General features: G+C 43.4%; 1 protein-coding gene across 3 annotated transcripts in view; it reads right to left on the bottom strand.

Moving 5' to 3' along the window:
* LOC106567356 (protein kinase C zeta type) overlaps positions 1-20,878 on the bottom strand; it is a 140,237-nt gene that overhangs the window by 74,848 nt on the left and 44,511 nt on the right. Inside the window, exon 1 of one of the 3 annotated variants that reach the window (XM_014136504.3) lies at positions 5,742-5,904. The exons of the other annotated variants lie outside the window; for them this stretch is intronic. Coding sequence (XP_013991979.1) covers positions 5,742-5,808 — 67 coding nt within the window. The 5' untranslated portion in view covers positions 5,809-5,904. Of the gene's footprint in view, positions 1-5,741; positions 5,905-20,878 lie in introns of those variants that run through there. 3 annotated transcript variants of the gene reach the window in all.

Here is a 20,878-nt window from a genome sequence, read left to right as displayed (position 1 = left end):
TCGTTATGTTTGGAGGAAAAAGGGGGAGGCTTGCAAGCCGAGGAACAACATCCCAACCGTGAAGCACGGGGTGGCAGCATCGTGTTGTGGGGGTGCTTTGCTGCAGGAGGGACTGGTGCACTTCACAAAATAGATGGCCTCATGAGGAAGGAAAATTATGTCGATATATTGAAGCAACATCTCAAGACATGAGTCAGGAAGTTAAAGCTTGGTCGCAAATGGGTCTTCCAAATGGACAATGACTCCAAGCATACTTCCAAAGTTGTGGCAAAATGACCTCAATACTATAGAACATTTGTTGGCAGAACTGAAAATGTGTGTGCGAGCAAGAAGGCCTACAAACCTGACTCAGTTACACCAGCTCTGTCAGGAGGAATGGGCCAAAATTCACCCAACTTATTGTGGGAAGCTTGTGGAAGGCTACCCGAAACATTTGACCCAAGTTCAACAATTTAAAGGCAATGCAACCAAATACTAATTGAGTGTATGTAAACTTCTGATCCACTGGGAATGTGTTGAAAGAAATAAAAGCTGAAATAAATCATACTCTCTACTATTATTCTGACATTTCACATTCTTAAAATAAAAAGGTGATCCTAACTGACCTAAGACAGGGAATTTTGACTAGGATTAAATGTCAGGAATTGTGAAAAACTGAGTTTAAATGTATTTGGCTAAGGTGTATGTAAACTTCCAACTTCAACTGTATATGCAGGCCTCAACCACTACCTTGAGAGCACTTGATTCAGTATATCATGCGGCCCTCAGGTTCATTACAAATCAAAACCGTCTAACACATCATTGTGATCTCTACAGCAATGTTGGCTGGTCGTCATTGACCTTGCGTAGGCTTAAACACTGGTACAGTGAGGGAAAAAAGTATTTGATCCCCTGCTGATTTTGTACGTTTGCCCACTGACAAAGAAATGATCATTCTATAATTTTAATGCAAATCAATTTATAACATTTTTGACATGCGTTTCCCACTGACAAAGAAATTATCATTCTATAATTTTAATGCAAATCAATTTATAACATTTTTGACATGTGTTTTTCTGGATTTTTTGTTGTTGTTATTCTGTCTCTCACTGTTCAAATAAACCTACCATTAAAATTATAGACTGATAATTTCTTTGTCAGTGGGCAAACGTACAAAATCAGCAGGGGATCAAATACTTTTTTCCCCTCACTGTATATACTGATTTCTAAGGCCATATTGGGTAAAATGCCATTTTATCTCTGTTCTTTTTTAGTCAGGTCGGTAAATAAATATCAATTACAGTCCCATTCTCATTTGCTTCTAACAGTAGCAAAAATTAGAACAGGACATGGTAGAAATAGTTTTAGTTACTCAGCTCCGTGGTCCTGGAATTCTCTCCTGAACATTTCAAATTTGATGATCTAGTTTTGTTGGTGGAGTTTAAACACTTGATCAATGTATATATCATAGAAGAGTGTAATTGTCTTTAGGACAGCTGTTTTTAGTCAAGTATGTGAACTGTATGTGTGTTTATAGTTTTGTTTAATGTTGTGTTAGTGTATGTAAGTTGTTTTGTCTGAAACGTTGTTCCCCCTGCTGCTATTGGACCAGGTCTCTCTTGGAAAAGAGATGTTATCTCAATGAGAAAAACCTGGATAAATAAAAGGTTAAATAAAATAAAAATAAATAAAGTAGACAGACTACACAGCACGCTATAGAATGAACATTTCAACGCGTGCCCAGCCCATATACAGTCCAGCCCATACTTATAAACTGGGGACCTTCCCCATTTGAACATCTTCGTGGGAGACATCAGAGATATTATAAGCTATGTAGAGCTAGAGAATAGATGTAGTGTATCCAATAACCCCAAAGCCACTCAGACACATTTAGCCCTCCATGTTATAGCGTGACAAAGTATGTTCTAAATTTAACGGTTGTTTAATTCATTTCAACTTAACTATTTGTGTGGAAGATAACAGAAGTAGCGGTTAGCAGTAAACTTTGAAAAGAAATCGTCTTTCAGGGCTGTGGCGATTTCAGCATGTCCAAAGGGGACAGTGAGTGGGATATCCTGAACTGCAGTCAACACACTGCTATGAGCCAATGAGTCAGCAGCTCTAAGATGCTGTTGCTAAGACGACACCATGGTAATGGAATTCCATCCATCTGTCCCAACACCCCATATGGATCCACTCAAAATAACTACTATACAAATTAATACGATTGATTGATTGTAAGTTTGTGATAGTATTATAGCCTATTCCCAGAACTGTTTGTGCCTACTCCTTTTGACTCAATGTCACACCAAACATGTTGGCAAGAGAGCAAAAACAGACTGGTACCCATTCTAATAGAATCAGCAGCTTTAGCAACTCAAACCATTTTTTTATGCCGTGACTATGGCTTCACTGGCAGATGACATATTACAAATTAAATCAAATTTTATTTGTCACATGCGCCGAATACAACAGGTGGAGACCTTACCGTGAAATGCTTACTTACAAGTCCTTAACCAACAATGCAGTTCAAGAAATAGAGTTAAGAAAATATTTACTAAATAAGCTAAAGGTAAAAAAAAAAGGAACACTGAAATGGCATGTTGCAGGGTGTGCTGTATGAAAAAAATACATTGCGATACAGTGGACACATACTATAATAGCTGCATCCCATTACAAGGGTTGTATTCATTAGGGCACACTCTAGCAACATGTTTTGCAATGAAAAATGAAAACAATCATTTATTCTTGGACAAGTTCAGGTAGCACCCTCCCTCTTTCAATCCATTTTCTTCCGTTTGATGCCTAATGGTGAATGTGAACTACCATGACACCCCCGTACACTCATCATCAAAATGCCATCCTCGATCTCCACTTCCTTTGATGAAGGGAATCTAAGGGCTCCTGCTCTGCAGGCTTGAAGGCATGTCTTTGATTTAAAACGTTTTCGATAACTTATTTTCTATTCCCCTTACCACACACTCTCTCGTGCTCTTTCCCTCCATTTTATCGTCCAATCTCTCGTCATACTTTCCATCCATTATTTTTCTCTCTCCACCTATATCGTCCTCACTTTCCCTCTGTCTCTCCAATTCCGCAACAACATGTGACACCAGTTCCCAATTATCTGGGTGCCTTTGTCTTGCCTTACAGGGGGTGCTGCTGCGGCGTCTTATGTAATAATGACTGTCCTGGATTAAACTAGCCCTGCTACTAGTCATCATTGACACTCTGCCTTGCGAGTGTAGAGGGGTGTGTTATCATCATCACCACTGTAACTGTTTCACAACCTCACCACTTAGCCCCCATCCGTCAGGCCAGGCCAGACAGCTAAATCCCAGGAAGCCTCACTCCTTCTATATTTTTTGTTTGTTGGATAGAATATTGACAGAAAAGAAAGGTAGAGAGTGTGCTGAAATAGCAGTGGATCTCGTGGTTGAACCCATGCTGCAGCGTAATTTTTTTTTTCATTGGCAGCGACTTAGACCACCCTAGGCTACAGACCCTCTTCTATATGTAGAAAGAACACATTAACATGTAGTGTGCAGTGTTGGGGAAGCTACTCTGAAAATGTAGTTCACCAAACTACCAATTACTTCACACTGGAAGAAGCTAAACTACACTAAAGCTACCCAAGGAAAAATATAGTTTAATTTGAAAAATGATTATATGGAAATCTGAAATGACTACAAATTGCAATGGCAATTGGGGTCATATGTTAACAGAATGTGTCATTTAGCCTATTAAACACAAAACAAATGTTTCAAGTGAGAATTAGGCAGGTGTGATGGCGAAAAGAAAGAAAAGGATTGCCAACTTACCCAGATTTTATTTGAGCTAAAACAGTAGTGTGTAGTTCCAGTAGTAAGCTGCATGGCAAAAAGGTCATTAACTACTGAAAACACTACCTAGATTTGAATTTAGTTCAACTACCACTAGGCTACCGCAAAATGGAGTTAAACTACTAGCTGAACTACATGTAGCTCACTACTCCCCAACACTGATAGTACTAGTGAAACGTGTGTGTTCTAACTGATACAATGCAGCTGTATATTTTCCTGCCCTAAGAATAGGCTCTCACTAAGATAAGGATAAAGATAGACATGAATCTAGACATAGATCTGTACACAGAATACCATCTGCAAAAGTAACTCACCCAACATACACTAGCTACACATGCCTCTATAAAAAAAGAACACATACAACCATCCCTTTTACCCCAAACCACTTGGCCACTCAGCCCCACCCCATGACATCCATGAAGCAGAGTCCCTGCCCATCTTCCGAAAACATCTGAAACCCTACCTTTTCAAACAGCATCTTAAATAACCCTCCTCCTTAACCAGCACTTGCACTTAAACCCCCCTTTCTAGCTCTGACTCTACTGATAGCTACGATATTAAGGAAAAATGTACTTTCTATGCCTGTGATATGTGGTTGTCACACCAAGCTATCTTAAGACGAATGCACTAACTGTAAGTCGCTCTGGATAAAAACATCTGCTAAAAGAACTAAATAAAATAAGGAGTAGAGGATGACACAAGACAGATAGACTTAGCTCAGCCAGATCGGTATCGTATCTTTTTGTCAGTGGAGATAGATGGCGACGTGGGGACTCTAAATAGGTTACACAGATTACCATCCCCAGTCTCTGTGGCCTAGAACACTACTGGGAGGCAGAGACTGTCAGGGCTGACAGAAAACAGTCCAGGAAATGTTCTTAGCAGCAGGAAATCGCCACCGCCTCCCCGCAAACGCTGATGAACTTCCAATTGTGGTTAATGTTTGGTCAACAACTGTTTATTTGTGGTTGTAATCTGGGTTAAATTGAGAGAAACTGTATAAAATGAAATAAATTGGACAAAGACATCAAATGAACATCCAAACGTGGTTGATATTTGGTTGAGGTCAACAACAACCGTGAATTCCACCGAACCATGAAACCTTGAAAAGCAATCGTTGATTTGTGGTTGCAATCTGGGTTCAAATGAGAGAGAAACTGTGCGAGTTTATGAATGATTTGGGGAAATTCAACAAACTAGTCACATTGGTGCAATGTCATTATGTTGATAAAGTTTAATATTGTAGATCATAGGCTGCAAACCGCCAAACAATATTGGAGTGACTTTAGAGTCAGTAAGGCTAATAATGTCATTTTTAAAGGAACAACTATACTGCCATTACCTTGCAGTCCAAATATGCATGACCCTAGGAACAAACTCAACACGCAAGAGTATTTAGCAGCTCTAACGAGAAAATGGAAGTCAAAAACTGTTTATAATTAACAACTAGACTAGAGTATAGAGAACATTTTCTTCTAAGACATGCTGACTATTTATTCTCCTACACATCAACTCTTAAACTATTTGAAACAAGTACTATGTTGTGAGGGGTCCATACAGAGGCTCCAATCTTAAACACGTACACGGGTACGGACACACACTCTCTCTTGCTCTCGCTTTCTGTTTCTAAAAAGCTCACACATCACACACCCGCCGTACAAAAAAACACTATCCCCGTGTACAAACATGCACACATGCCAGCCATCACACATACACAGGCTCACATGCACCCTGCATATATCAATCTGTTTCACGCAGTAGTGAGTTACAGTATCCTTCAGCTCCGGGTAGAAGTTGCCCGTAGGCACAGATCAACGATCAGCTTATCATCCCCAAATCCTATTGTTAACCATAAGGAGGGGGACATGAAAAACTGATGTTAGATCAGTGTCTAGGGGGGCAACTCCATCCTTCTCCTACCTTTCACTCGCAGGTAGAAAAGGAGTGTTAGCAGCATCCCTCCTTTCTCTGACAGCAGCAGTATCATCCGCTCCCTCTCTTTACATCCCGGCTTTCCTCTCCTCCTCCTATTCCTCCTCCTCTTTCTTCCTCCGACACTGTTCTCCTCCTGTCTCTCTCTCTCCCCACTCCCTCCTCCCCCGTTCCCCACGAGGTTGCTTCTCAGCAGCCGTCTTTCTCTCTCTCTCTCTATCTCTCTCTCTCTCTCTCACACACACATACATACACCCCACCAGCTGCCCCCTCCGCCCTCCAGGCATAGCCAATAGTAACCCAGTACATTCCTACTCCCTAGTCTTTGGATATGGAGTCTAAAATGTAATACAGTATAAAACAGTTCCCACCAGGGTGCAGTTACCAAACTCACCCACATGATGGCAGAGCTAGCTGTTGGTTTGACACCATCATTTGCACTGAATACATTTCCACCTTTAAATTTAAACATCAGTTTCTATTTTTAGACTAGAAGCTGAAGCTCAGAGGACAGCGGAGGAGGTGGATGAGAGCAGAGGAGAGCAGAGGAGGCGGAGGAGAGCGGAGGACAGCGGAAGAGGTGGAGGACAGCGGAAGAGGTGGAGGAGAGCGAATGAGGTGGAGGAGAGCGGAGGAGGTGGAGGAGGAGAGCGGAGGAGGAGAGCGGAGGAGAGTGGAGGAGGAGAGCGGAGGAGGTGGATGAGAGCGTAGGAGGTGGAGGAGAGCGTAGGAGGTGGAGGAGAGCGGAAGAGGTGGAGGAGAGCGGAAGAGGTGGAGGAGAGCGGAAGAGGTGGAGGAGAGCGGAAGAGGTGGAGGAGAGCGGAAGACAGCGGAAGAGGTGGAGGACAGCGGAGAAGGTGGAGGAGAGCGTAGGAGGCGGAGGAGAGCGTAGGAGGCGGAGGAGCGCGTAGGAGGTGGAGGAGAGCGTAGGAGGTGGAGGAGAGCGAAGAAGGTGGAGGAGAGCGAAGGAGGTGGAGGAGAGCGAAAGAGGTCCTGTGTCCTTAAGCTTATGGTGTTCATGTCCTGTGTGGTTGCGCTATTGTTCTTGACCTAGAGGCTATGGGTGTGCACTACTTTATACCTACTACACACACTCACATATTGTTACATACAGTATATGGAAGGATTTCAAAGTTATGACATTATTCCCACGCACCTGCAATGAATTAACTCAGATGTGCGAGTGCTTTTTTGAATATATTGGAAGATTAAAACAAGCGTAACACACACACAATTGCAAAAAGTTCACGCCTTACATGAGGAGCTAATGAAACACCATAAATTCCACCTTTGGCACCATAAAACCCTTCTTCTGGGCGGCTGCATGCTGCTGCATTCTAACAGTATCTACCAGCCAAGTATTTTTATTTTTTTGTATGCCAAGTAACAGTGAACATTAACAGTGAACCAGCTAATAATGTTGCAACAATGGGGAGGTTGTGCAAGCATTTTCCACATTCCTTCATACATTGTTTATTGCCGTCTCCCTGTCCGGTACCACAGGCTTTATCAGAGCAGGGCTGAGGTGGATTGGGACCAGAAATCCGCTCCTTGGGCATTTCCAACACACAGTTGAGAGGAGTACAGGGTCAAGCGCAGTGCAGGGCCCCTGGATGGAGAGCATGTTGTGGGGTTAAGGGACTTGCTCAAAGGCCCAACGGTAGTGGATTGATAATAGGATATGAATCCAGTTGCCAGATAAATTTCCCCCTTTTTATCCAGCACCCAGCCTAGGATTCGAACAGGTGACCTTTCGGCTACAGGTCCCCCTCCCCAACACAAGCCTTTTCCACATTCCTTCACAGTGAGAGTATAGTCGTCTCCCTGTCCGGTACCACAGGCTTTATCAGAGCAGGGCTGCGGCGGACTGGGACCACAAATCCTCTTCTTGGGCATTTCTAACAAACTAGACAATTATTATCCTCAAGGCCCCCACACCGGCCCATTTTTTTCCCCTTCAGGCCACCATTACTAGACAAATAATCAGACAGGCCAACTGGGCTAAAGATGGACTAGCCCATCTGGCATTTGCCAAACTTGCCCTATGGCCAGTCTGTCTCTGGAGCAGGGCTAAGGCACGTCACTTTATCAGCCTACCACTGAAGGAGACCTCACCTCCACAGCCCTACACAAACATGGACACCTATCTGAATCTGGCCTTCACACCTTCTACATGAGCAAAGTGGAACCGATGGTGATGCTTTTGGTGATATAACAAGAATGAACAGTAGAAGACATAGGAGTGCAATGCATTGCACCCAGTCTTGCGTTTTGGGCCATGACAGTTTGAGGCTATTATTTAGGGAGGTAAATCTGATCCTAGATCTGCAGATAAGAAGCTAAAACCAGATCGGCAGTTGAGACTAACAACGCCATTTTGTGATGTTCTAAACATGCTCTAAACATCGAGAACCCCCACGTAGATCGCTGTTGTCATATTATGTAGGAGTTGAATATTGCTAGCGCTCAATCCTGTTATTTTTTTTAAAGAGAAGAGACAGATAAAGTAACAGAAAATACAGAAAAAAATAGGGGGTGGGTTAAAAAGAGGCAATCATCACATCCCCCCCAGCTTTATCCCCTGCCCACTGGAGATGTAGCCTAGCCCTAGCTAGCGCTATAGTCCCATTGTTGCTATTGAGCATATGCTAACTAAGTGGTTCCCCAGTGGGGGCATTAACCAGTGGGCAAGCCAGGCCTTTGTGGATTAGCTGCGCTGAACAGATGCGCCTCGCGGGCTAGCACCACTCACCAGAGGTCCAATCTGAGGGAGAAACACGAAATTCAGCGACCGCCCGGTCTGAACCACTTCAAATCCTGTCCCATCAGCTCCAAACAAGGTCAGCCCAGGCCTCATCCACAACATATGGATCAGATTCATAATTGAAGACAGAAAACGATACTAACGATAGTGGTGTGTGAAGTCAATTGCAGTCAGGCCAGATACGCTATGAGGGTGAGACAAAATGAGGGCAGGCGATAGGTTGTTGAGTTTTTTCCTGGGTTGTTTTCTGGGTTATGGCCGTTCAACACATTCCACTGATACCCAGCTTAGCGTTTCCCCCAGGCACCACCAGAGCTGAAGTCTGGCAAGCATCCCATCAGCAGTCTGTGACAGGGCCTGAGCTATTTTTATGCCTGTCGGTTTTCTCTGTGTGTGTGTGTCTTGCACCTATGTGTCTCTTTTCCTTCCTCCCGCTCCTCCTCTTCCCTGTTTCTTTCTCTGTCCCCTTTCTCACTGTCATTTTTGGGGGGGGGAGTAAAAATCTCAATCTCACTTTTCATTACTGCATCAGCAAATCGACAGACTCCATAATCTCTGCCTCCGAGGCTTCAGAGGACATTGGAGCAGATGTGAGGAGAGAGAGAAGGCTTATACTGTACTGTAGATTAAGCTGAATCCATAATCTCTGCCATGACAGAACACGGCAGGGCATTTCTCACACTCTGCACTTGACCTCTGCTCGGCTGGGTCCTATTCATTATGAACATCGTAGCAAAAAAAATTGTCAAGGAAAAACATAAACAAGCGTTTCTTATTGGATAAGTTTAGGTATTCCATCCCTGTTCCGGTACGTTTTCTTCCATTTCGTTCCTAATGAATACAACCCTCTCTCTGACCCAGAATGTGTCGACTCCCTACCAACCAGCCATATCTCCCAGCCAAATCCCCTTCCTCCCTCCCTTCCTAAATCTTGCACACTTCTTCAAATTATAGTGATGGATAGACTGGGTGAGGGAAAGATAAAAAATCTGCCAACCTGCAAGTCTTTCTCGGCCAGTTAGTTTATTGCCCTTCTAAATCGCATCCTCCCAGCAGTCAAAATATCCACACTAAAGGTCTCACCAAAAACTATTCACCACACTGCACAATGACTACATCACAGAGATAAATGAATACAGGAGTGGAAAACTAGAAATAAAAAAGGAGAGGTGTGTAAAAGAAAGTTCTAGTTAGCTATACAGCCAAACACAGGCCTACAGTATCTGAGTCCTTCTGTAGTGGCAGGGGGCGGCAGGGTAGCTTAGTGGTTAGAGCGTTGGACTAGTAACCAAAAGGTTGCAAGTTCAAATCCCTGAGCTGACAAGGTACAAATCTGTCGTTCTGCCCCTGAACAAGGCAGTTAACTCACTGTTCCTAGGCCATCATTGAAAATGAGAATTTGTTCTTAACTGACTTGCCTAGTTAAATAAAGGTTTAAACAAAAAACAAAGTAGGACACCATCCTACCATTACCAAAGTATCTGAGACATGGGAGTATTTTCTTTTCACTAACAAGACTGATGCTAGGACTTGAGAGGCAGATGCTAATGCTATGCTAACAAAGAACTCTTACAGAGCTTACCAAAAGGATTTTGCTAATAAAGTTAGCATACACTTAAGGACTGTACAGACAGGCATTCATATCTTTACGCAGTAACTGAGTCCTCCTACAATGACAAGTAGGCTATCATCCTACCATTATAGCAATATCTGACAGTTGAATTTAATCAATCATCTGATCAGGTCTATCTAGGCTCTGAGAGAGGGAGAGAGAAAAACAGAGAGAGGGGTCATTCTCATCAGAAGGTAATGATGTAGGGGCGAGCGCTGCAGGCCTATACAGGCCTATACATGGCATTACATAATGAATGGACATGCTGAGGCACAAAACAAGGTACATGGGAGAGAGATGGATGACTAGGCAGTGAAAGTGCATGGGAAAATGACTCAGAACGACCTTCCCTCCCAGAGCTTTGTACTAAATGCAGAGAGCAGTGTTGCATCCACCGAGTGAGCTAGTGGTGCGCATGGTGTTAGCATTTAGCATCACAACTGGCATGGTGTGGTAAACGATTTGGCGGCAGGTCAAAAAGAGGAAGAGACACAATGCGTGATACAGGGTCAGACAGCTCACGTGTAAGGACATTACAACCAAGAGAGTAGCCATCTGAGCTTTTTCCATCATCAGATAGGAACGCCTCACACACGCTGCTGTAACTATTGATTTATGGCCTCGTCCGTGTACACACACACACACACCCACTGTGACACACTGACTCAGTCTCCGGGGGATGGGTTTCATCTGCAAGTCAGCTGAATCATCCAAGCCGTTATAGACTAGTGTCAGCAGCAGTCTGAGTGGCAGGGAACGAATGGGGAAAGTGTGTGTTTGTGCGCATGTGTGTGTGGGGTGTGTCTGTGGCTGGACCTGGCCTACAATGTGCAGGGCTACTGTGATGTGAATATGTATGTTAGGCATGTATATGTAACCAATTTGAATATGACCTTGGTGAATCATATTCTCAAACAATACAGCAATCCTACTTTGATTGAGACGTATATATTTTAACATTAATATATTCCTGAGTGGCGCAGTGGTCTAAGGCACTGCATAGCAGTGCTAGCTGTGCCACTAGAGATCCTAGTTCGAGTCCGGGCTCTGTCGCAGCTGACCGGGAGACCCATTGAGCGGTGCACAATTGGCCCAGCGTCATACTGGTTAGAGGAGGGTTTGGCCGGCAGGGATGTTCTTGTCCCATTGCGCTCTAGCGACTCATGTGGCGGGCCGGGGCGCAATACACACTGACACGGTCGCCAGGTGGTTCCTCTGACACATTGGTGCGGCTGGCTTCTGTGTTAAGCGGGCATTGTGTCAAGAAGCAGTGCGGCTTGGCTGGGTTGTGTTTTACGGAGGACGCACGGCTCTTGACCTTCGCCTCTCCTGAGTCCGTACGGGAGTTGCAGCGATGAGACAATTGGGTACCACGAAAAAGGGGTAAAAGTACAATTTTCAATTAGTATATTCTAGATTTGTGTTTATGTATAAAAGACAGTGTTTGGCCACTGTATGGCCTGATCTCACATAGTTTTTCAGTGAAGACTAGCATATATGCTCACAAGGGTGTTTGGAGCTCTGTAACAAACTATACATTGCAATTAACGTGTTATATATTGCAGGTACTAAAATAGGTTCATCAGTATAGGCTAGCCATAATGAAAGGCTCACAGGTGTGGAAAAATAGATATCCCCTTGGTAACTTCCCTGTCCCTACTTGCGTCTATCCTATTCAACTGTATTTTTTTACGTCTATGCAACACTTCACACACTCCAATGTGGAATTGGTGTTTCTTGACTAATTTCTCTTTCATTGCCAGGTGAAACATGACAGTTCAGGACGTTTCCAGAATGTCAAAGTTTTATTTTAAAATGTAACCTTTATTTAACTAGGCAAGTCAGTTGAGAACAAATTCTGACGACGCTGGGTTGCGTCACCCTATGGGACTCCCAATCACAGCCAGATGTGATGCAGCCAGGATTTGAACCAGGGACTGCAGTGACACCTCTTGCATTGAGATGCAGTGCCTTAGACCACTGCGCCACTCAGGAGCCCAAGTAAGACGAGTATGTTTTCAATTAAGAATCGTCTGGTTGAGGTACTTTTTTATTTAACCAGGTAGGCCAGTTGAGAACAAGTTCTCATTTACAACTGCGACCTGGCCAAAATAAAGCAAAGCAAAGCAGTGCGACAAAAACAACACCACAGAGTTACACATAAACAAACGTACAGTCAATAACACAAAATAAAATAAAAATAGAAAGATCTATGTACAGTGTGTGCAAATATAGAAGAGTAGGGAGGTAGGCAATAAATAGGCCCTAGAGGTGAAAATAATTACAATTTAGCATTAATACTGGAGTGATAGATGTGCAGATGATGTGCAAGTAGAGATACTGGGGTGCAAAAGAGCAAGAGGGTAAGTAATAATATGGGGATGAGGTAGTCGGGTGATCACTTGGGGTGATGTCAGATGTCAAAGAAAGAGTGGCATTGCCTCGACAGATTTTACTTTCTTTCTTGTCACACGTGCACACTTTCCTTCCACAAAGGGTAATTCTGGTCAGTATAAGAGAGCCCAGTGTGCTAACGAGAGAACAATGGAGCTGCACTGTACCAGAGCTACTGACAGAGCTACTGATATCTAGGCTAACAGCTAGACTAACAAGGCTATCTACCTCTCCTACTGCTGTACTGTCCCACTGACAGACCTACTGACAGCTAGGCTAACAGAGGTAATGGACTTGTGCTATCCCACTGACAGAGCAACTGCTAGGCTAACAGGGCTATTTCTATTTTTACCTTTATTTTACCTTTCGTTTAGCAGGGAGTCCCATTGAGACCAAGGTCTCTTTTACAAGGGAGCCCTGCATCTCACAAATACACAATTATTCTAACTTGACTACAGCTTCAGTCAGGCCTAAAGCTTGTCAGAAGGATTTACCGCCAAGATGGGACTGGGAACATGGTGTTTTCACCAACAGCCTAACATTATACGACTTGGCGGTGCTAATTGGCGGTGCTAGATGCTAATGCTATGCTAACAAAGCTACGCTAACAGAGCCATCTTTACCAACCAACAGGATTTTGCTAGTAAAGCTAGCATACACTAAGGGCCTTTTCAGACAACGGACAGGGACAGAGACTGATACATATGCATACATGAACATCTTGCATCCATCTTTGTTTGTGCAGGCCCTCGACTAGATCTACTAACAAAGATACCCAGGCAGACTCTGATCAATGCTACTACTGCATCACAGTCTGCAGGACAGGGCAGGAGGAACCATTTCTACTTCTACTAAAAGGGTGTTGGACATGTGGGAGTGCTGCAGCACATTACCTCACACTAAATGACTCAAAATGATGTAAAATATATATCATGATATTATCTGTGTCTCTTCTTCCCTCCCCTCTCCAATGTTGCTGAAAGTGTAGGGAAAGTACACACTATTGTGCAGCACTGTACTGAAATGTTTAATTCAGCCTTTACCGTTTAGTAACATTGTTAGACAGTTATTGCCTAACTGGTGGAAAGTCATCACATCAAGTGAAATCACCATATCTAAACTGTGTAGAGTGCACACATGACCTGGGCTCGTATTCACAAAGCGTATCATAGTAGGAGTTTCCCATTTTAGATCGTAATGAATCAGATTACATGAACACAGAGGACCTGATCCTAGATCAGCAATCCTATTGCCTGGCCTCTCAAAAACATATTGGAGCTCTGGGTGTTTCTCTCCACTAGAGGGAGATCAGAAATAATAGGCAACCTTAACCACAACAGGGGTGGCCAACCCTTCTCCCGGAGAGCTACTGGCTGTGCAGGCTTTTGCTCAAAGCCTGATCCAACACACCTGATTCGACTAATCAGCTGCTCATCAGGACCTTGATTAGATGAATCGGGGGTGTCTGAGCAGGGCTGGGACAAAAGCCTGCACACTTATTGCTCTCATGGACGAGGGGATGGTCACCCCTGCCTTAAGAATCCAACTTTAGCTTCTACCCCCAAGCCATAGTAGTTGAATAATTAAATGGCCTTTTGGACTATTTGCATTGACCCCCCCCCCCCCTTTGTTTTTACACTGCTGCTTCTCACTGTGTATTATCTATACATAGTCACTTTACCCCTACCTACATGTACAAATTACCACAAACTAACCTGTACCCCTGCACATTTGACTCGGTACCAGTAACCCCTGTATATAGCTTCATTCATATTATTTTATTGTGTTACTTAGTTGTTTTTTTCACTTTAGTTTATTTAGTAAATATTTTCATAACTCTATTTTCTATAAACTGCATTGTTGGTTAAAGGCTTGTAAGTAAGCATTTCACGCTAAGGTGTACACCTGCTATATTTGGCGCATGTGACAAATAACATTTCATTTCAACACCGTAATATGACAACTAATGTTACTCGACTACAGTTACCAAACACAAAATGTTAAATATTAGAATCCTTGCTGGTTTTTGCCAAGGGATCACAGCGAGGTTCTTCCGTATCATGGAAGTTGTCATAAATAACAAGGAAGTGGAACTTCTGTAATTTCTGAAGAAAGAAAACTGCTGAATCACAACAAGCCACATCAACTGATTAGCTCACTTTGTCACAGTGAGCTCAAATTAAATGTTTTATTTCTCCCTCCTTCTCCATGACATAATCCTGGCTAACGCTGCGTGGCTTTCACACAGCACACCCATTCGCTCAGTGGTACATGCAGGGCACATAGCTTTTTGGTAGCATGTGATTTCAATGCTAATACCCTCAGAGGCCTGGCACTAATGCAGTGCCTCATCAAAAAGTACACTGGCTGATTTCCTTCTCTCTCTCTCCCCTTTCAATCAATGTATTTCTCTCTAGTCCATGCTATCTGGGATCCTTGGGACGTCCCTACCCAATTGAAGTTGACATTTTAAATGGTTATAGTTAGGGACATCCCACGGATTCGGGTCTCTCTCTCTCTCTGTCTCTCTCTCTGTCTCGTCGGTCTCGCCCTGTGCGTCCACATTGGTAAGTCATCATTGGTACACAGGCTTCCAGGCTTTGACAGCAACTCTCGTTCTCTCATGCGTGAAGGGCCTACACACAGACAGTCTCACTCTCTCTCGCTGAGGCTTAAGGATGGACCAATGAGCGAGACACCTCCACAGCACTTGGCCTCTCACACTTATTCCCTGGCTACAGCAAAAGCTCTTGGAATATCGCTTAAGCCCTAGGGTGGAGTCTGTCTAAGCAGAGAGAGAGAGGGAGAGAGATAGATAGAGGTAGAGTTAGAGAGAGGGCAATTTATATAGAGAGAGGCCTTTGACCAAAATAACATCCACCCCACCATATACCTCAGCTAACCTCTGATCTCAGGGCCTTCAGACAGACAGCGGAAGAACCAGCTAGGAGTGAAATGGGGCGGCAGGGTAGCCTAGTGGTTAGAGCGTTGGACTAGCAATCAAAAGGTTGCAAGTTCAAATCTCCGAGCTGACAAGGTAAAAATCTGTCGTTCTGCCCCTGAACAAGGCAGTTAACCCCTCATTGAAAATAAGAATTTGTTCTTAACTGACCTGCCTAGTTAAAAAAAAGTAAAATGGCTCTAGTCACAGCAGACGGTAGGCCTACATCAGCTAGCTACATCCTCAGAGCTATGATTGTCTTGGCACTATCATGACACAATATTTTTTTATCAGACCAGAAAGAAAAACGCTTAACAAGCTATTATTTCTTAGTGAAATAAATGTGTCACAGGTTGTGGAATAAATATCAGTCCCATTTTCCCCTGTGGATATAAAAACACACTTAGACATAACCAACAGCCCTTCCCCCTTCTGATCTGCTTTTACCCCACTTTGTCACATGCCGGCAGCAGTGACAGCTAGTTCACACTAGTCAGCCAGTTCCACTGTGTCACCCATTAACCTGCACTCCCGCCCAGCTACACTGCAGTCTATGAGTCAAACCACACAGACACGCCACTGAAGCTAAGCAGAGCTGTGTCTGTTTAGTGCTTGGATGGAAGACCAAAAAGGTTCATGGTAATGACTATGCCATGTATAGCTGGTGCGGGTCATACAGGACAGAATGTGAGGAGGGAGGAAATTCCCCCCCCCCCCCCCCCACACACACACAAACACTATGTTAGAGGCTCCAGAGTTCATTTAAGCAACACTGAAGCCATTTGAAGCCCGCAGAAGAGCTACAGCGGTCCAAACATTGCTGCAATACACCAGAAGCATGTAAACAGTGAGTCTCGTTTTTTTCCCTTCTCTACAGTACCTTCAGACCCCTTGACTTCTCACACATTTTGTTAGGTTACAATCTTATTCCAAAATTGATTAAATTGTTTTTGGTCCTCATCAATCTACACACAATACCCCATAATGACAAAGCAAAAGCAGGTTTATGGAAATATTCAGACCCTTAACTTATTATTTTGTTGAAGCACCCTTGGCAACAATTAACAGCTTTGAGTCATCTTAGGTATGACGCTAGAAGCTTGGCACACCTGTATTTGTGGAATTTTTCCCATTCTTCTCTGCAGATCCTCTCAAGCTCTGTCAGGTTGAATGGGGAGCATTGGGTTCGGGTTCAAGTCCGGGCTCTGGCTGGGCCACTCAAGGACATTCAGAGACTTGTCCTGAAGCCACTCCTGCGTTGTCTTGGCTGTGTGCTTAGGGTCGTTGTCCTGATGGAAGTTGAACCTTGGCCCCCAGTCTGAGGTCCTGAACGCTCTGGAGTAGGTTTCCATCAAGGACGTCTCCATTCATTTTTGCCTCTATCCTGACTAGTCTCCCAGTACCTGCGTCTGAAAAACATCCCCACAGCATGATGCTGCCATCACCATGCTTCACCGTAGGGATGGCGCCAGGTTTCTTCCAGACGTGACACTTGACATTCAGGCCAAAGAGTTCAATCTTGGTTTCATCAGACCAGAGAATCTTGTTTCTCATAGTCTGAGAGTCTTTAAGTACCTTTTGGCAAACTCCAAGCGGGCTGTCATGTGCCTTTCACTGAGGAGTGGCCTCCGTCTGGTCACTACCATAAAGACCTGATTGGTGGAGTGCTGCAGAGATAGTTGTCCTTCTGGAAGGTTCTCTCATCTCCACAGATGAACTGCAGAGCTCTGTCAAAGTGGCCATCGGGTTCTTGGTCACCTCTATGACTAAGAACCTTCTCCCCCAATTTCTCAGTTTGGATGGGTGGCCAGTTCTAGGAAGAGTCTTGGGGGTTCCAAACTTCTTCCATTTAAGAATGATGGAGGCCACTGTGTTCTTGGGGACTTTCAATGCTGCAGAAATGTTTTGGTACCCTTCCCCAGATCTGTGCCTCGACACAATCCTGGTGTGTTTGCCGTTCCAAACTTCCATTTAATATTAATGGAGGCCACTGTGTCCAATCAATTGAATTTCCCCCAGGTGGACTCCAATCAAGTTGAAGAAACATCTCAAGGATGATCAATGGAAACAGGATGCACCTGAGCTCAATTTCGAGTCTCATAGCAAAGGGTCTGAATACTTATGTAAATAAGGTATTTCTGTTTTTTTTGCTTTGTCATTATGGGGTATTGTGTGTAGATTGCGTGTAGATTACTGAGGATTTTTTTATTTAATACATTTTCGAATAAGGCTGTAACGTAACAAAATGGGGGAAAAGTCAAGGGGTCTGAATACTTTCCGAAGACACTGTATCTGTTCATATGAGACCTCCAGAGGAACTCAATGCTGAAGGAAGGTGATATAGGAACCAGTGGGGGAACTCTTTGCCCAAGTCAATTACCCAAATATAATGGCATTGTAACCAGTCCCCATATTAATTCCAAAGTCAGAAGACCTGCATCCAAATTAATCCTAAACTTTTCCCTTGCCCTGATTCCTAGACCCTTATTGTCATCCCCACATACAAAATATGTCACCATGTCGACACATTTAAAATGGAGAGAGCCATCAAGGTCATCACTAAACGGCCATGTTAGAGAGGACAATAGCAGCAATGTAGAAAATAAGTCAAATCAGGGCTCGTATTCATAAAGCGTCTCAGATTAGGAGTGCTGAACTAGGATCAGGTCCTATTTGCGCATATAATATTATTCATTATGATCTAAAAGGCTAAACTGATCCTGGATCAGCACTCCTACTCAGATGCTTTATGAATACAGGCCCAGGATTCCCCTTATTAAAAGTGTTCCTGACTTGTGCTGAGGAGGTCCAAGGCATAATTTACTGTAGAACGCTCTGCGCTATCACTCCTGTTGTAATAAAGGTTAATATCCACAGGACTAATCGCATGTGATAAAGAGGGAAAAGTGAGCTAAAGGCCAGGTACATGCAGCTAAAGGCTAGCTAGCACAGTCTGCTCTCTGACTAGGGTGTGTGGAAAGTGTGTGTGTGTGTGAGCATGCCTGCCTGCATGCACACAATCAGTCAGGTATTGATCGGTGCTTGTGCTTGATGGTGCTTTACTGGATCCAAAGGGCAGGCCGCACCACTCCGCTCGCTCGTTTCAAGGAGCACTTTCCGAGACGAGGCCAAACTGGACTGGATTTTTCTCCTCTCACCCAGGGGTGTCCTGTCAAATTGACTGCCCATAACTAGATTACGAAAACCCCATTGTTATGTCTGGGGTAGTTACACAATATTGAATTCTCTCCAGAAATGGAGGCAAAGTTAGACGGCCTCACCATTACTTGCCAGAATGATACTCCAGGATTATTTCCTTGTGTGTGTGTGTGTGTGTGTGTGTGTGTGTGTGTGTGTGTGTGTGTGTGTGTGTGTGTGTGTGTGTGTATGTGTGTGAATGTGTCTGAACAGAGTCAAGAGCACAGTAACCACATAAATCAAATAACATTGTGGCGGCAAAATTCGCCAAAACTCACCACCACAGTTTACAAACAATCAAGTGTGGTGAAATGCACTTTTGACTACACACTAAAATCACAGATTGTCCCTTTAAGATTACAGAAACAGCCTAATTAACGCATCAACACGACCGCCCACAGAGTTCTAACACCTGTGTGTGATTCTGTGGAAAACAGAGCTTGAGGGACGCTGCTGCATTAGCATTTAAGCTAAATATAATTTACATGTATCTCCTCTACATCTATCTCCTGTGGATGGCTATGACTCAGGGGCTGGAAATCTGCCCTGTGAAGCGAAGCGAAGGCGATGTTAAAAAAATGAATCACCAGAGAGAGCGCAGGCAAGGCAGGCAGGCCTATGGAGTGTGAAGTGAGAAGCATGGTAGGTAGATGATGAGTGTGTGTCAGACCGTTCACACCAATATAGCAGATTAGAGGATCGGTGTTGAGGTATTGAGGTCGAAATAACACGAGGTCAAAGGTAATATTATTATTATTCAATAGAACCCTCTCACTTTTTGTTAGGAATCATCATAAAGCGATTTGAGAGCAGAGAGAATCAGGTGGCCTTGCAGTGGAATGGCATCAAGTGCTGTTTCCATTTAATCAAGCCAAACTTGAAGCGGGAAGTGTGTAGGAGTTCAGTGTAATGTGATTGAAAGGCAAAGTCCTTCGAACTGTTGACCTCTTCAATAGAGTGACTCACTATTACACCACTCTGTACACTGTTTGTTCCCTCCCATTACACCCACTTAATAGACTGTGGCTTAACATGTAAAGGGCTCTGGCTGTAGGTGGCTTAACATGTAAAGGGCTCTGGCTGTAGGTGGCTTAACATGTAAAGGGCTCTGGCTGTAGGTGGCTTAACATGTAAAGGGCTCTGGCTGTAAGTGCATGCATTTGCTAAATGAGATAAGGAATGAATGGCTACTAGCTAGCAACGCAATGGGCTGCTGAGAGTAATTGGGTTGTATGAAGGCAAGGCCTGGTGGTACCAACCCACTGGGCACGCTATCATTTCAACGTGGATAATTGGGTAATATCTGGTTGAGTCGTTGATCAAGGAGATTACAACTTTTATTCAGAACTCAAAAAGACAGTCAAAAATTGGTTGAATTTCCAATGTGTTATCACTATGCCTTCAACCATCTAAAAGCACAACCAAATTCCAATGGGAATCCAATGGCAGATATGTGTTTATTTATACAACAATTGAATGTGATATCACTGTGCTTCATCTAATAGCAGAACCAAATTACATAAAATTACATAAGAACTGTATAGTTACAGTAACCTCAAAATGTGGCCATGGATGTGTTACTCATTTTAAGGTTGAATGTTACATTAGTTTGTAAGATAGCCTTAACGTTAGGCTATTTACTGTACTATAAAAGCAATGTTGAAGTGTTTAGTTGACAATGCAACCAAATATCCACACTATTTGGATAGTTCCATCTGATCTACCACTGGCTTAATCCCATTCTATAACTTATTTTTGGTTGAGTTGGAGACATGAATCCAACATATCATTTGTTAACTTGTCGACAAGTTAATAGGCTATTTACTGTGTTTCAAAAGTGATATTGAATTGTGTTTGGTTGTCAACGCAATCGAAGGAGATGTATCTTCTGCTTGGATAGTTCCATCTGTTCCACTGACTTAGTCTGGCGTTAATTCCAGTTTTTTAACAAAATAATATTAGAAATGTTGGATTCACGTCTCCATCTCAACCAAAAATCTAAGTTTTAGAACAGGACTAAATTAAATCAAACTTTAAATGCACTTTAAATAAAGTTTGATTTGATTTTAGTCCTATCCTTAAACTTTTGGTTGAGATGGTTATGTGAATCCAACATATACATTTTTAATTTGTAGACAAACTGGAATTAAGGCCAGACTAAGTCCGTGGCACAGATGGAACTATCCAAACAGAAGATACATCTCCTTCAAATGTTG

Source organism: Salmo salar, chromosome 13 (genome assembly GCF_965601325.2).
Source record: "Salmo salar chromosome 13, fSalSal1, whole genome shotgun sequence".
In the NCBI taxonomy this organism is placed as follows: domain Eukaryota; kingdom Metazoa; phylum Chordata; class Actinopteri; order Salmoniformes; family Salmonidae; genus Salmo; species Salmo salar.
The sequence above is the reverse complement of the archived record's forward strand: the minus strand, read 5'-3'. Positions and strand labels throughout refer to the sequence as shown.